The sequence below is a fragment of the Pseudorasbora parva genome, chromosome 2 (assembly GCF_024679245.1).
Source record: "Pseudorasbora parva isolate DD20220531a chromosome 2, ASM2467924v1, whole genome shotgun sequence".
NCBI lineage: Eukaryota > Metazoa > Chordata > Actinopteri > Cypriniformes > Gobionidae > Pseudorasbora > Pseudorasbora parva.
Genome location: NC_090173.1, coordinates 52004703 through 52019678, shown reverse-complemented (window position 1 = coordinate 52019678; position 14976 = coordinate 52004703). Strand labels below are relative to the sequence as shown.

At 37.0% G+C, this 14976-nt stretch overlaps 1 protein-coding gene across 1 annotated transcript; it reads right to left on the bottom strand.

Moving 5' to 3' along the window:
• Positions 1–3830: 3830 nt before the first annotated feature.
• LOC137046839 (aerolysin-like protein) lies at positions 3831–5347 on the bottom strand. The gene is made up of 2 exons (XM_067424267.1): positions 5251–5347; positions 3831–5072 (listed from the first exon to the last, which is right to left on the bottom strand). Exon 2 carries the CDS (start codon positions 5053–5055, stop codon positions 4114–4116), a length of 942 nt encoding a protein of 313 aa, XP_067280368.1. The 5' UTR covers positions 5056–5072; positions 5251–5347; the 3' UTR covers positions 3831–4113.
• Positions 5348–14976: the final 9629 nt, after the last annotated feature.

Genomic DNA, 14976 nt, shown 5'->3' with positions numbered 1-14976 from the left:
AGTAATTCAGAATTAATGTAAATTAGAGGGAGTTGGTCAGCTGATTTATCTGAAGGATTTGTGAGTCTGGACAACCAGTAGAGTCTTTGATCATCAACACAATGAAGACACAGTGTAATAAAATGAATGAAATTTATTAACAATAGATATGCAAGTGTAAATACTTAAACGATTAATAATGCTAGTAATGGATATATACTTCTAAAGGATAGTAAACTAATAACCAAAAAGTAATGAACGAAACAATAAAACCAATAAATGATGTGAACACAGAATGGATAAATGCAATGCTGTTGAACAGAATGTAGCAATAGAAGAGAATTGTATGGGAATACTTCTTATGGGAACCACCTAATGGTTCTGGCACATGGTGATAAATAAATGCTTATTTATCATTAAACAAATAATAAACCTATTATTTGTAACAACCTGACCTCAAGTAACTGTTATCTAAACAGGTTAGAAAACATATGCTGCATGTATAAACTAATGCCAAGGTCTCTAGAAAGAGGTTTGGTAAGTTTATATTTACGTTCCACACAGTCGGGTGATCAGTCCTGGCAGTAGATACGTCTTCCACTGGTTATGCGGGTAGCGTGCAGTGGGAAGGGCGCAGAGTTGCGAAAAGCCGTTGCCACGCTGGGCTGAAGGATGCAGAACTCTGGTTGCGCCAAGAGGGTCCTTAAACGTGGACCAGGCAGCTGGGTCAGTCGAATCTTCACAGGGTCCTTTGCAGGCTGGCTGCGTCACTGAGGAGCCGTGTGGGACCGGCAATGTCTGCCGATGCAGAGGTCCTTGGTGGACTGGATGTGCTGCTGGAGGAGTTGTAAAGGTCAGATAAGATCTCTCAAGGAGAGAGGCCTTTTCCAGCCATAGTTTGCCTAAAGCAATATAAAGGTTTTGCTCGCAAAAGCTTAACCTCCACTGTCTTTTAGTCTCTTTCCTCGTCAGGTCAGAAGCTCAGGACGTGGTGTGTCTGTTAGTGTCTCCTTCCCAGTTGGGTTAGAAACGCAGAACGAGGGTGTGTCTACCCGGGGGACATATTTATCCCTTTCCGATGAGGAGGAGATTGAAATCCGGCGCCTTTCCAGTCCTGGAGTGTGATTGGCCACTGGGTTCTGAAGTAGGCATGGTGTTGCCCACCCTAGTGTGGAATTCATTTGCATAGCATAAAGTGGCATGTTAAAACAATGTCTTAAATGTTTAACCCATGCATTATTTCTTTACCAAACCTCTTTTAAAATATAAAAGGCATCGTATGGAACAGATAGAGACCAAACATGATAAGAAACGGCTAAGTCATCGTCCACGCATTCGTTTATCTGTTAATGGACCTGTCCCGTGGACTGTTATTTTTACAGTCAATAACCATTAACATAAACTGCACTTTGTGTGAAGATGAGGTGGATGAGTTGCAGTTCATATACATTTAAGACCTCCAAACATGTGTGTGAATGGATTTAGATAGACCTCTGTGGCCTCTCTTTTGCTGCTGCCTTCAGGAGGTCCTGGAGGAATTTTTATGGCAGCACTTGCCTAAACCTTAGGAATGAGTTTGGAGGTTAAAATCCACTTGTAGACCAATGAGAAGTCCTCTCTTTGGTGGTGGTGGGTGCAGAAGGTCCCCCCTTCCTGCCATGTAAGAGGTGTCTGGCAGTTGTCTTGGCATCTTATCTGATGTGGCTGAACATTTGTTTATGTTCATTCACCAAGGGTCCAATCATAGTGTGGCACATCTTCTTCCACACCGGTAGTTAGGGAGGGGCCTTGCCATAAACTGGTCTCTGGAATGCCACCCTAACTGATGTTCACTGCACAAGCTATTAAAGGGATAGTTCACTTTGAAATTAAATTTGGATATGTTTTAGCTTACCTCATGGGCATCCGAGATGTAGGAGTATTTGTTTCCCCAGTAGTTTCAATTTTGATCATTTTAGGTCAAACCCTTCTTGTCTGTGCCTCACATAATGCAGGTCTATGGTCACCACCTCAAAGAGCATACACAGAGAAGTCCAAATTAAACAATCCCCCATCGTAAGTACACACTGATGGCCTAAGACACGAAACGAGCGGTTTGTGTGAGAAAACGAATAGTATTTATATCGTTTTTACCTCTTGTACATTGACACCCTCAAGCAAGAGGGTAAGACACAGAAAGACATTTCTGAATGAATAGGCTGTTCCCAGAGTGCTGTATCAAGGCACCTCAGTGGGAAGTCTGTGGGAAGGAAAAAGTGTGGCAAAAAAACACTGCACAACGAGAACAGGTGACCGGACCCTGAGGAAGATTGTGGAGAAGGACCGATTCCAGACCTTGGGGGACCTGCGGAAGCAGTGGACTGAGTCTGGAGTAGAAACATCCAGAGCCACCGTGCACAGGCGTGTGCAGGAAATGGGCTACAGGTGCCGCATTCCCCAGGTCAAGACACTTTTGGGCTACAGAGAAGCAGCACTGGACTGTTGCTCAGTGGTCCAAAGTACTTTTTTTTGGATGAAAGCAAATTTTGCATGTCATTCGGAAATCAAGGTGCCAGAGTCTGGAGGAAGACTGGGGAGAAGGAAATGCCAAAATGCCTGAAGTCCAGTGTCAAGTACCAACAGTCAGTGATGGTCTGGGGTGCCATGTCAGCTGCTGGTGTTGGTCCACTGTGTTTTATCAAGGGCGGGCACGGTCAATGCAGCTAGCTATCAGGAGATTTTTGAGCACTTCATTCTTCCATCTGCTGAAAAGCTTTATGGAGATGAAGATTTTGTTTTTCAGCACAACCTGGCACCTGCTCACAGTGCCAAAACCACTGGTAAATGGTGTACTGACCATGGTATTACTGTGCTCAATTGGCCTGCCAACTCTCCTGACCTGAACCCCATAGAGAATCTGTGGGATATTGTGAAGAGAAAGTTGAGAGACGTAAGACCCAACACTCTGGATGAGCTTAAGGCCGCTATCGAAGCATCCTGGGCCTCCATAACACCTCAGCAGTGCCACAGGCTGATCGCCTCCATGCCACGCCGCATTGAAGCAGTCATTTCTGCAAAAGGATTCCCGACCAAGTATTGAGTGCATAACTGAACATAATTATTTGAAGGTTGACTTTTTTTGTATTAAAAACACTTTTCTTTTATTGGTCGGATGAAATATGCAAATTTAGAGAATTGTGGGTTTTCATGAGCCATGTGCCAAAATAATCAGTATTAAAACAATAAAATACCTGAAATATTTCAGTTGGTGTGCAATGAATCTAAAATATATGAAAGTTTAATTTTTATCATTACATTATGGAAAATAATGAACTTAAAAATTATGCTAATTTTTTGAGAAGGACCTGTAATTATTATAACTGAGTGTGAAGTTGATGCTTGCTCAGTTGGGGACACTAACATTTTGATCTAAGTTATTCAACTAAATATCCAAATAAAATTAATTTATTAGGTCTTAATTAATTGTATAAACTATAATACTGATCTGCCAAAATTGTCGCTATATGATAAATTAAAATAAGCTGATAACATCACTGTTTTCTCCAGAACGACTGTACAGCCAAATCTAATTTTGTTGCAATATTATCCTGTTTAACACTGTGACGCTGCTTTGAAACAATCGTCATTGTAAAAGCGCTCTATAAATAAAGTTGATTGTATGATTGAAAAACTGAAAACTTTTTATGTGTTTTGGATGTTCATTTACATGACAAAAGCATTTTGGGGGACTGAAAAGCACTATATAAATAAAGTTGACTCTACTTGACTTGAAGTACTGCGATTAGAAAATACATTTTGAAAAATACAATGTTAAATAGAACTTTTCAATGAAATAATGGAGCAGATGACCCTTTAAAATGAATATAAAGTTTAGTCATGCAGGAAGAGGCACTTTAAGAAATCAAAGCAAAAATACAATGTGCAGAAAATCCAAAGATGGCAAAACAAACAAATGTGTGTGTTTTACACAAACAACGGCAGACAAAGAATTAAGCAAACATCGGGACGCTGTAATGAGATCTAAACAGGTGAAAGGAATCAATGAGTAACTTTGACAACAGAATGAAACCATATCATATGATATCAATATATGCAATCATATCAAGATTATACAGCATGTGTTAAATCTTGATTTCACAGATCTAATTCTTTGGTGTCTATGTTTATATCAGTGTAACTGAGACCTTTGTATTGACCCTTGGTTTGAAAAGAAAACACACTGCCGTTATTGCAGATCATCCTCACTGTGCCAGTGTAAGGCAGATCGAAAGAGCATCTGCCAATGGTCATCTTTACTTTCACCTTCTTCTGTGGTGGAATTTCTATATTAGTGGAAAGCGTTTCAGTTTTTTCACTTGAGTGCACACGACTGTAAGTGTTTTCTTTCCCAACGGTAGCACTGTATTTTGTGGAAGCTTCTACAATGTCCGGAATCCCAGCCTTCACCTCCACCGTGAAGGTTTCTGTAATGTTGCTGCTCATTGACCACGAGATTGTCTTTGTTGTTTTCTTTGAAGTTTCGATGCTTTGCTGTTGTCTGATGGAGCTCTTATTTTCGTACGCGAGGGATTTGATTTCTTCCAGTGTCACCTGTGGAGTCACTTTGTCAATAGTGGGATAGAGGACATCGGTAAGAACGACGGATTGGATGTCATTGAGAAACAAAAATCCCATGCAGTCAATGTCCCATCCAGATCTTCCTTCAACGCCCAGACAAAACCCAGAGCCGACATTGATGGGATATTCTGTTTTTAAACCCCAGCATGTCATTTTCACAAAGAATTCTTTACATTTGTTGGTCTTGAATTTGATTCCTCCGAGACGTGTCCCATTACCGTTGCCCCACATGGACAGTGAGGTGATCCTCTCGCCAGGCTGGAACATGTACTCTTTGTACTCTCCCTCTGGCCTTCCGTAGGTTTTATTTTGCCCATCTGAAAGCCAGACCCTGACAGCCTTCACCTGCGATGGCCCTACCCAGACCCATATCCTCTGCAAACTGGCCCCATTGCTCCTGCCAGTAAATGAAAACCAATCTCCTCCATTGCCACCAATTAAATGCAGCAATGTTGACATCTTTGATCCTTTTAGATCTGAAATTTGCATTGCAGATTTTTTTAATCAGCCAAAGATTGAATGAAAAAATAATGTTACATCTGATCTCTCCTATCACTGTTACTATTATAATATTGTTACTTCATTGCAGAGATCTGTGATAACCACATGTAAAGTATTACAAGCTGAAATGTGATTCACGAGAAATACACTTACTTGGATGAGTGAAGAAACTCTTCTCAAAGACAGCTTGTCTGGTGACAGTGATACGTTCAGCAAGGGTGTTAAATAGATCCTCAAAGGGGGCCGGATTTCACTGGCAAAACACACCCAGATTCACTAAAGTCCCTCGAAGAAAGAATTTCATGTCTGAAATGGTTTTGCTTTGCTTTTTATTTGGGGCTTTCCCAAATATGACTCTTCTGCTTTCTGTAAAATTATCAATCATTCACTGTTCTGGTAAATCAGTTCTGGTATCAGTTGCTTAATTTCACGACAAGTGTGCGATTATTCATCAAATGTGAATCTATTGACATCCGTAATATATATATATATATATATATATATATAGTACATTCATGTACATGTGTCCACACTACAGGGTCATGTCCACACTAATACGTTTCATTTGAAAACGTGTGGGTATACCATTGTTCTGCTAGCATGTTTTACAAAATACCAAGGTACTTCGACAAAAAAACTTTATTTTGTCAAAAACACTGTGATCAAAATTAGAGAACAATAGCCAATGCAGCACAAAACAAACTTACAACTAAAATGTGATGCTTACAGCAGTCAAAAATGAGTAGGAAGTATAGAGGCCATTGCTTTGAATGAGCGCAGCACATCTGCGGCCACAGGACATCACTATATACTCACACTGCTCCGCTGTGATCTTGGTCCACTCTTCTGCCAGTCTCTTCCACAGTTCGGTAGCTGGAGTGGGTTTCTTAGCCATAACTTTGTCGCCAATGATTTTAAATAGATTTTCAATGGGGTTTAGATCAGACTCTGGGCTGGCCATTTCATTATTTCAGTGTTCTTATCTTCAAGGTACTGCTTTACCCGTTTTGCAGTGTGATAGGTGGCATTGTCTTGCATAAATATCGCGGGCTGATTGGGAGATGCTCGCAGTGAAGGAACCACATGTTGCTGAAGGAGGTTCTGATAAACAGGTTCTGTCATGTAGCTCTATAATAGGCTAATAACTCCTTCTGCAGAAACCTCCCCAAAACCATGCCACTTCCTCCTCCATTATTCACTGACTTCTTTGGCCACTTTGGGTTCAATCTTTCCCCAGTTTGATGCCGAACATAATGTTTCCCATTGGACCCAAATAAATTAAACTTGCATTCATCACTAAAATGAACTTTGGACCAGTTCTCCTCTGTTCACATGCTCCTCAGCAAAGGTTAGCCTTTTGATTCTTTCTGCTGATGAGAGGCTTGGTCACTGCAGAGTGAGCTTTCAGTCTGAATTCTCTTAAATGACAAGACACTGTATGGCCAAACAGATCCTTACTGTGTTCACCTCTGAACTGGCGAGTAATTCCAGCTGCAGTGTTGAACCGATTCCACATTGAAAGTCTCCACATTGTCCTGTCCTCTTGTGCATTGGTCTTGCGTTTTTTGGGTACTTGAATGAATTAGTGTCTTTGTAAAGCTTCAATATTCTAGAATTGATATTATGGATTTGGACATTATAGATTTGGAATGACCAACTTCTTTTGCAATAGCTAAAAGGGGTAATTCCTTTGGCCTTCATCTGGACAACCTGGTGTCGGAGGGTTTCAGTAACATTAGAGTGGCTTGCCATCTTACAAAGTCAGTGAAAATTGGAAAGTTTTCTTCAAGTTAAATAGGGTTTGCCAGATTATTACAGAAATCAGCACCAAGTGCCAGATTAACACCCAAAGCTTGACGGTATCTGAAAGTGTTCTCTAATTTTGACCAGCGTTATTTTTCAGTTGTCTTATTTAAGTTGTAATACTGTACTTCAGAATATATTTAACTTGTGAAATGTGCTTAAAAACTGCCCTTCTGTTCCTGGTAGGATCATTTCTAAAAAGACTAAGCAGTGACCTTAAAATTTAGGAAATTGTATGTTGTTCTCTAATTTTGAACTCTACTGTCTATTTATACTGCTATTGTGCCAGTTATGTGCTATTCACTTTCACACAGTTGCTAAAATATGTTACTGTTTGACTTGGACGCATCAGTGAGTGGTGAGATATTTTGCTAAATAAAATGATCCTCCCAGAAGAATTGTGTGATAACTTTATGATGTCTGCATCATCTCAGTGAGCTTTTACACATGCTCAGTGAGTTGAATTTGGTGCTAACTGACATTTCAGTGTGGATGAGAAACTTTTGGAAAAGGCTAGTGTAGACAAAGATTTTTTTGAAACAAAAAACAGATTAATGTAGCCAAAGTAACTCTGAAGAAGTGTTAAAGCTAATGATATAATTAAGTGATTAATTAGGCTAAGTGAGGATTGAGCATTAGTGGCGACACCCGAAGCTCATAAGCAGAATCATTGAAGAAGAAGAATTAAAAAAACAACAACAGAAAAAAGACAACAACTACAACTGACTTTCAGCTATTACACATTATTATTAACCAATTTGACTTTATTTCTGTCATACATCAAGAAAAAATTTAATTGAGAATTAACAGAAGTTTAATTGTTGATGTTTTAATGAAAGATTAATTTCAAGTCACCATTATGGTGATCAGTGTTTGCTTTAGTTGGGCAGACCCTTTACTTTGCAAGATTGTTTGTAGTGTTGTTGGATCTCAAACTGTAAAATCAGAGGGCTACAATCAACCAATACTATACATCAATAGTTAGGAATTTAGACTCTAATAGCATTATGTGATAATGTCATCATCTAAACCTTTTGTGGGTGATTAGATCATATTTTCACTTTTACACAAATGTACTTTATAACCACAAAGTTAAAGCTGCTAAAAAAAACCAGATGGGTTTGACCTGGGCTCTAACAGACAGTTTTGTCCTCAGTTTCCATGGAGGTCCCACATGGGTTAGCCCAGATTAAATGAACACTGCTCAGTGTGCACACTACAGGCTGTTAAATGTAACACTGAATCAGTTTATGTTAATGTTAATGAGATAATTAAGTGATTGAGTGATTACTAAGCGTCATTGAAGATACCTGATGATAACAAGCAGAATCACTGAAGGACAGAGAAACACAGTAAATACAACTGACTTCAGCCACAGCTTTAGATGAAATCAACTCAAGATAAAAGAAGACATTAAATCTCTGAAGATCTCAGCAGAGGAGGATTAAACAATTCCACAAACAGCATTACCAACTTCACTTTCAACAATGTTTTATTGAAAATAACAAAGTCACCCTTATGGGGATCAGTATTGTATTTAGTTGGGCTCTTGACCCTTGACTCTTTTTTATATACTGTTGTCTGAGGTCAGCTAATGATGTTTGTGTGGTTTTTAACGATGGGTTTTGTGAAGCTGGTAATGCTGTTTGTGGAGTTGTTTAATCCTCCTCCTCTGCTGAGATCTTCAGAGATTTAATGTTTTCTTTTATCTTCAGTTGATTTCATCTAAAGCTGTGGCTAAAGTCAGTTGTAGTTCTTGTGTTTCTTTGTCCTTCAGTGATTCTGCTCATTATCATCAGGTGTTCATCACTAATGGTCACTCATTACTTAATTAATCTCTTAATTATTTCATTAAGTTTAACACTGCTTCAGTGTTACTTTTAACACCCTGGAGTGTGGACACAGATGTACACTGAGCAGTGCTAATTTAATACTGTGGATTTTGCTCTGTACCTGAAAATAAAAACTCTGGCTCCCTAGAAACTGAATAAGTGTCAAGCATTTTCACGTCATGAGTGTTATTTCCCCAAATCTCAAAAATCTGTAAGATTTATTTTAAGTTCACAAGATATTTGAATGACTTCTTGCTCAAACAGAAACTGTGAGTTGCTGAGATAACAAATAGACCACATGGATTTCAGGAACTGTCCTTTTGTTGTTCCTTATTTTTTTATTTTATTTTATTATTTTGTATATAGCGCTTTTACAATGACAATTGTTTCAAAGCAGCTTCACAGTGTTAAACAGGACAATATTGGGTAACACTTTATAATAAAGTTCAGTTGTAAGTCATTTATAAGTGGTTAGTTCATGATGAACTAATCATTTACAAAAAAATCATAAATGATTATCAAGTGATATGCTAACATTTTATGAATGTTTTGTAAATTCCGTTACGATTCATTTACAAGTGATTAGTAAATAATTAACAAATAATTTATGAAACATGAATATGCGTTCATTAATGATTAATGAGTGATTTGTTAATTATTTTACTAATATTTAGTAGATTCAGTTTTAAGTAATTTACAATTGATTAGTTAATAATGAACAAATAATTTACAAAACATGACAATGCATTTCATAAATGTTACTTTTTTTGAAGATTCAGTTATAAATTATTTACCAGTTATTAGATAATGATAAACTTATAATTTACAAGATTATACATTCATAAATTATTAAAATGCTAACGATTTAAAAATCTGTCATCAGTTAGGCCTATCTTTAAAAAAAATATATGAAAAAATCATAAAATATTCAAACAGATACTTAGTAAATGGTTAAGTTACTAGTTTATATATTATTAATCACAGAAATGTCAATATACCATTATCTTAATAAATTGTTAATCATGAACAATTAAATGATGACCAAACCATTAGTAAATGATGAGTAGCCTATATATAATGTATTGATGCATATCCCAATGCATTAGATCAAGACGCATTTAATTCTTTGCATTTGTAGACATGATTTTATAAATATAAATAGGCTACTTTTTATTGCAAAAACTGACCAAAAACTGTATAAAAGTATTAGCTCATGTTGCATTCCAAGTTTTCTGAAGTCATACGATATCTTTATGTGAAGAACAGAGTTGATGTTGCTTAATGTTTTAATCATTGAAATGATGATCCCTTTATGAACTTATATTTCTCATATTTCTCATTCAAATAATATTCCCAACGCAATCCCAACTCGGCATGACGCAATCAGTCACATGCAACATGAGAGCCAATGGCATTTTACAATCAAATCTGACATGATCACGCAATTAGTTACGAGACACACGACAGTCAATATTGTCAAGGCTGACATAACGTTTCTTCCGGGAAGCAAATGTTGAAATATGTGTTTATCAGTAATCATCTGCCGGTGGATGGACTCGACGCTGCTGATCGCTTCTGGGGATTTACTTCACACAAACCAATCGCTTGGCTTTGGGACATTTGCAATATTTGTTTTTTTTTTGGAATAAATTGTTCCTGCAGTCGTATCTGCCTGTTTTTTTATATCTATAAAACACAAACGGGTAGGTTTAGGGAAGGGATTGGTTATGTGACGAATTGGAGTTAAATCATGCAGTAATTAGATGAATTACCTATTTACACATTTCTATTGCAACAGGTGAGGAATAGCATAATTGAAATTTCACATTTAACGTTACATTTGTTGTAGCAATCAATGAACTCGTTTGTAACGTTTGAGAAATATCTACAAATGTGTAAAACATTTACAAGTGATGAATAGTCTACACTTTAGATTAGGGGATGCTAAAAGCATTGTAAATGCCTTGTATACATGTACAGATAATTTGTAACGGGTAATAAAGATCTACGAATGATGTGTAAAACATTCACAAGTGATGAATAGTAGGGGTGGGCGATATAGCCTCAAAATTATATCACGATATTTCAAGAATATTTGCGATAATGTTATTTATTTACATTTACATTTATGCATTTAGCAGACACTTTTATCCAAAGCGACTTACAACTCAGGAGAACAGGAAGCGATCCGTCAAGAAGAGGCAACGAAACACAAAAAGTGCCCTAAATATCAAGATTTGTACACTACTCAGAGTAGCAAAAAACAGAAAAGGGAAGAAGAAAGGAGAAAAGGGAAGAAGAAAGGATGATATAGAAAATGATATAGAAGATGATATAGAATATTTATGATGATATAGAAAAAAATATATGGAACAAAGTTTTATTGGTTATTGCACCTGGTACACAGCAAATTTCCTGGTGTTAAATTAACACTGCTCAGAGTTTATATAATCCACACTGAAGCAGTGTTATAAGAAACACTGAAGCAGTGTTGAATTTAATTAGGTAATTAAGTGAATCATTGAGTGATGATTGAGCATTAATGATGAACACCTGATGATAACGAGCAGAATCACTGAAGGACAGAGAAACACAAGATCTACAACTGACTTCAGCCACTGCTTTAGATGAAATCAACTGAAGATAAAAGAAGACTCTGAAGATCTCATCAGAGGATTCAACAACTTCACAAACAGCATTACCAGCTTCACACATTACTAAACAGACTGACTTTATGTCTGTCATTTCTGTTTTAATTAAATTAATAGTTTAATTTGAAGTCACCATGAGGGAGAGCAGTGTTTGAATTAATTTGGCTCTTGACCCTTTACTTTTAGCTCTAATTTTCTCTGGCTGCTTTAACTGTGTTTATAAAGCATATTTGTTATGACAAGGTAAGCTGAGAGAAAATGTGATACGATTTTGTTTTATTATTGATGATGAAGTTTTCATGCAATGGCTGTAATCACTAATCTCACTCAGAGTTTAATGCTCTAGTTATAGAAATAATGTGTTAATAATTTCGTATGGTTCAAAATGGTAACTCTGTGATTATACAGCATGAGATCCAGCAGTGTTGTAATAATTAAAAATGCAGGATTTTAATATACAGCATTACTCAGACATACACAGAACTCAAGAATTAGCATATGAATCTACACGATGGTGACAATAAACAAAAAAAACTGATAAAAATTCTGATGCGTAATTTATTCATGCCGCAATGCATGCTGGGACTCATGGGTGAGTTTTGATTGGTGGTACCAGCATGAAATGCAGCATGAAGCTTTTCATTGATTGTCACCATTGTTGAGATTCATTCACTGATTCTTGATGAATGTATTTGTCTAAGTCATGCCATAGATTAAAACTTTTGGTGCATTATTTTGTTGGAACTCCTGCATATTATTAGATTATCACAACAGTGCTTGATTCAGTGGTGTAGAATCACATGGCCACTATTATGAATAAAACATAAGTTAACACAATACCACTATAAGCACAGCATTAGACTCTGCATGATGAGTATCTCATCATCACCTAATCAAATTTTCTTTTGGCATTTGTTGCCATAACAAATGTGCTTTATAAACACACAGTTAAAGCAGCCAGAGAAAAACTGAAGTTAAAAAGTAAAAGGGTCCAAGAGCCCAACTAACGCAAACACTAATCACCATATTGGTGACTTGAAATGAAACTATTGTGTTCATTAAAAATAAATAAAGTAAATCTGGTTAGTAATGTGTGAAGCTGATAATGCTGTTTGTGGAGTTGTTTAATCCTTCTCTGCTGAGATCTTCAGAGATTTAATGTCTTCTTTTATCTTCAGTTGATTTCATCTAAAGCTGTGGCTGAAGTCAGTTGTAGTTCTTGTGTTTCTCTGTCCTTCAGTGATTCTGCTCATTATCATCAGGTGTTCATCATTAATACTCAATCATCACTCAGTTAATCACTTAATTACTTAATTAATTTCAACACTGATTCAGTGTTAGTTATAACACTCTGGATGTGCATTATATAAACTCTGAGCAGTGTTAATTTAACACTGGGAAATTTGCAGTGTACTCATCTAATTCAGTAGCCCCAGTAGCCCCGTCCACATACTCTTCTAATTCAGTAGCCCCGTCCACATACTCATCTAATTCAGTAGCCCCGTCCACATACTCATCTAATTCAGTAGCCCCGTCCACATACTCATATAATTCAGTAGCCCCGCCCACAGACTCGGCTAATTCACAAGACAGGCCCACCGACTTGTCTAATGAGATAGGTCTTGAGGTGCAGATCCACTTTTCAGTGCAACACTTCTGTCGCTCCACGCTCCACTTTATTCAGATGGGTGACGTCAAGCGACTTTAATGCAGTTGCATAGCATTCCAGGAAGGCAGCGCTGCATTTGAACTGATTTGAACGCAAAAAGGAGGGGAAGCGTTACAACATCACGTGTCAGTCGTGTCGCAAAAGTGGATCTCCACGGTAACTGCAGAACTGCAGGTGGGTTAAGTACGGGTTCCATGGTTACTGTGTGGGCATGCACAGCAAAAACTCCAGTGTTAAATTAACTCTCCTCAGAGTTTATTTGGCTCCACACTCAAGAGTGTTAAAAGTAACTCTGAAGAAGTGTTAAAGGTAATGAGATAATTAAGAGATTAATTAAGTGATGATTGGCCATTAGTGAAGACACCTGATGATAACAAGCAGAATCACTGAAGGACAGAGTCACCATTTTTAAGTCACCATTATGGAGATCAGTGTTTGCTTTAGTTGGGCTCTTGACTTTATAATATTAGTCTTTGCCTCAGTAGTATATTCCTGCACAACCGGAGGCTGCAGTTTCAGGACCCCAGTTTCAGGACCGCAATTCTAGGACCCTCGTTTTTTGTGACAGCCCCACCTACAGAACTGGATGATATAGCGGTGTGCTGCAGTTTCAGGACCTCAGTTCTATGACCCATGTGGTTTAGTTAGTAGCCTACATAGTATCAAAATATTTAATCTCAGGAGTATATTTTGTGATTTTTTTTTTTTTATTCAAAATGCATCAGAGGTTAATTACAAAGTGTGTAATAATTGCTTTGAGTCACATTTTTAAATTTAAACTAAATACTTTACACAAAAAATAAATGGAAAAATGTATATAAATCTTTAAAAAAAAGTTGAGTACCTTAAAAATCTATAGAATTATACTGTATATTGATTAACCTCCTTAAGTTTAACTAATTAGTTCATTATCAGGTAAAATAAAGATTAAATAAGTATATGCAGTCACTTAATTACAGCCAGATATTTTAAAGGTTGTAGAGAGGCAAGACAAGACTCGAGAATGATTGAAGAATATATATTTATATGTCATTTTTGCAATAACAACAGCACCAAAAAGACCCCTTTTTTCATCAGTTGCTGCACAAACGGAATGGCTGGCTTCACCTCTGGAGAGAGAGAGAGAGAGAGAGAGAGAGAGAGAGAGAGAGAGAGAGAGAGAGAGAGAGAGAGAGAGAGAGAGAGAGAGAGAATTAAATAAGAAACATTTGTTTAACATGTTTAACTGAAATATATATCTCTGATTTAACACTTATTGGAGTTGTAGAGAGAGAAAGCCAAACAGAATATTCATGTTACTCATGCATGACATGTCTAATTCCAAACTCCAAATTTGTAAGCATATATAAGAGCAATGCCCATCAATTGAGACCATGGTGCTATACAGTTGAAGCCAACTATTGTAAACATTTCCTATATACCTTACTTAGCTAAATGGATGACAACTGACAGTCATTATACTAATCTGGTGAACATGGTAATCTAAAAAAAATAAGTCAAGGAACAAAATTAACTGTAGATGAAACATCAAAAAGAAAAAATGTAATAAAAAACAGCACAAGGTATTAAAACCAGCAAGTGTTACAGAGAAAAATACAAATATATATTATGTAATACCCTTCTATTTTGTAGCGCTCCATCAGAAAAAGACACTTCCAGTTTTCAATGAAAGGCACGTCCAGCTGAAAGATGTGTGACAGTGACAGATACTATAGTATTATATACTTGGCAAAAACAAAACAAAAAAAACACTGAGACTTTACCATAGCATGAAAATCCACCAATTTCCACAGTGATGGCGTGGCAATCCCTAAAAGCAACAAAAAAGGTAACATACATGTCAAAAGCCATTGCCATCTCGGTTACATTATGACATCTACATGATATGCAGAATGGAAAATATGCATTTATTAATCACGGCAAT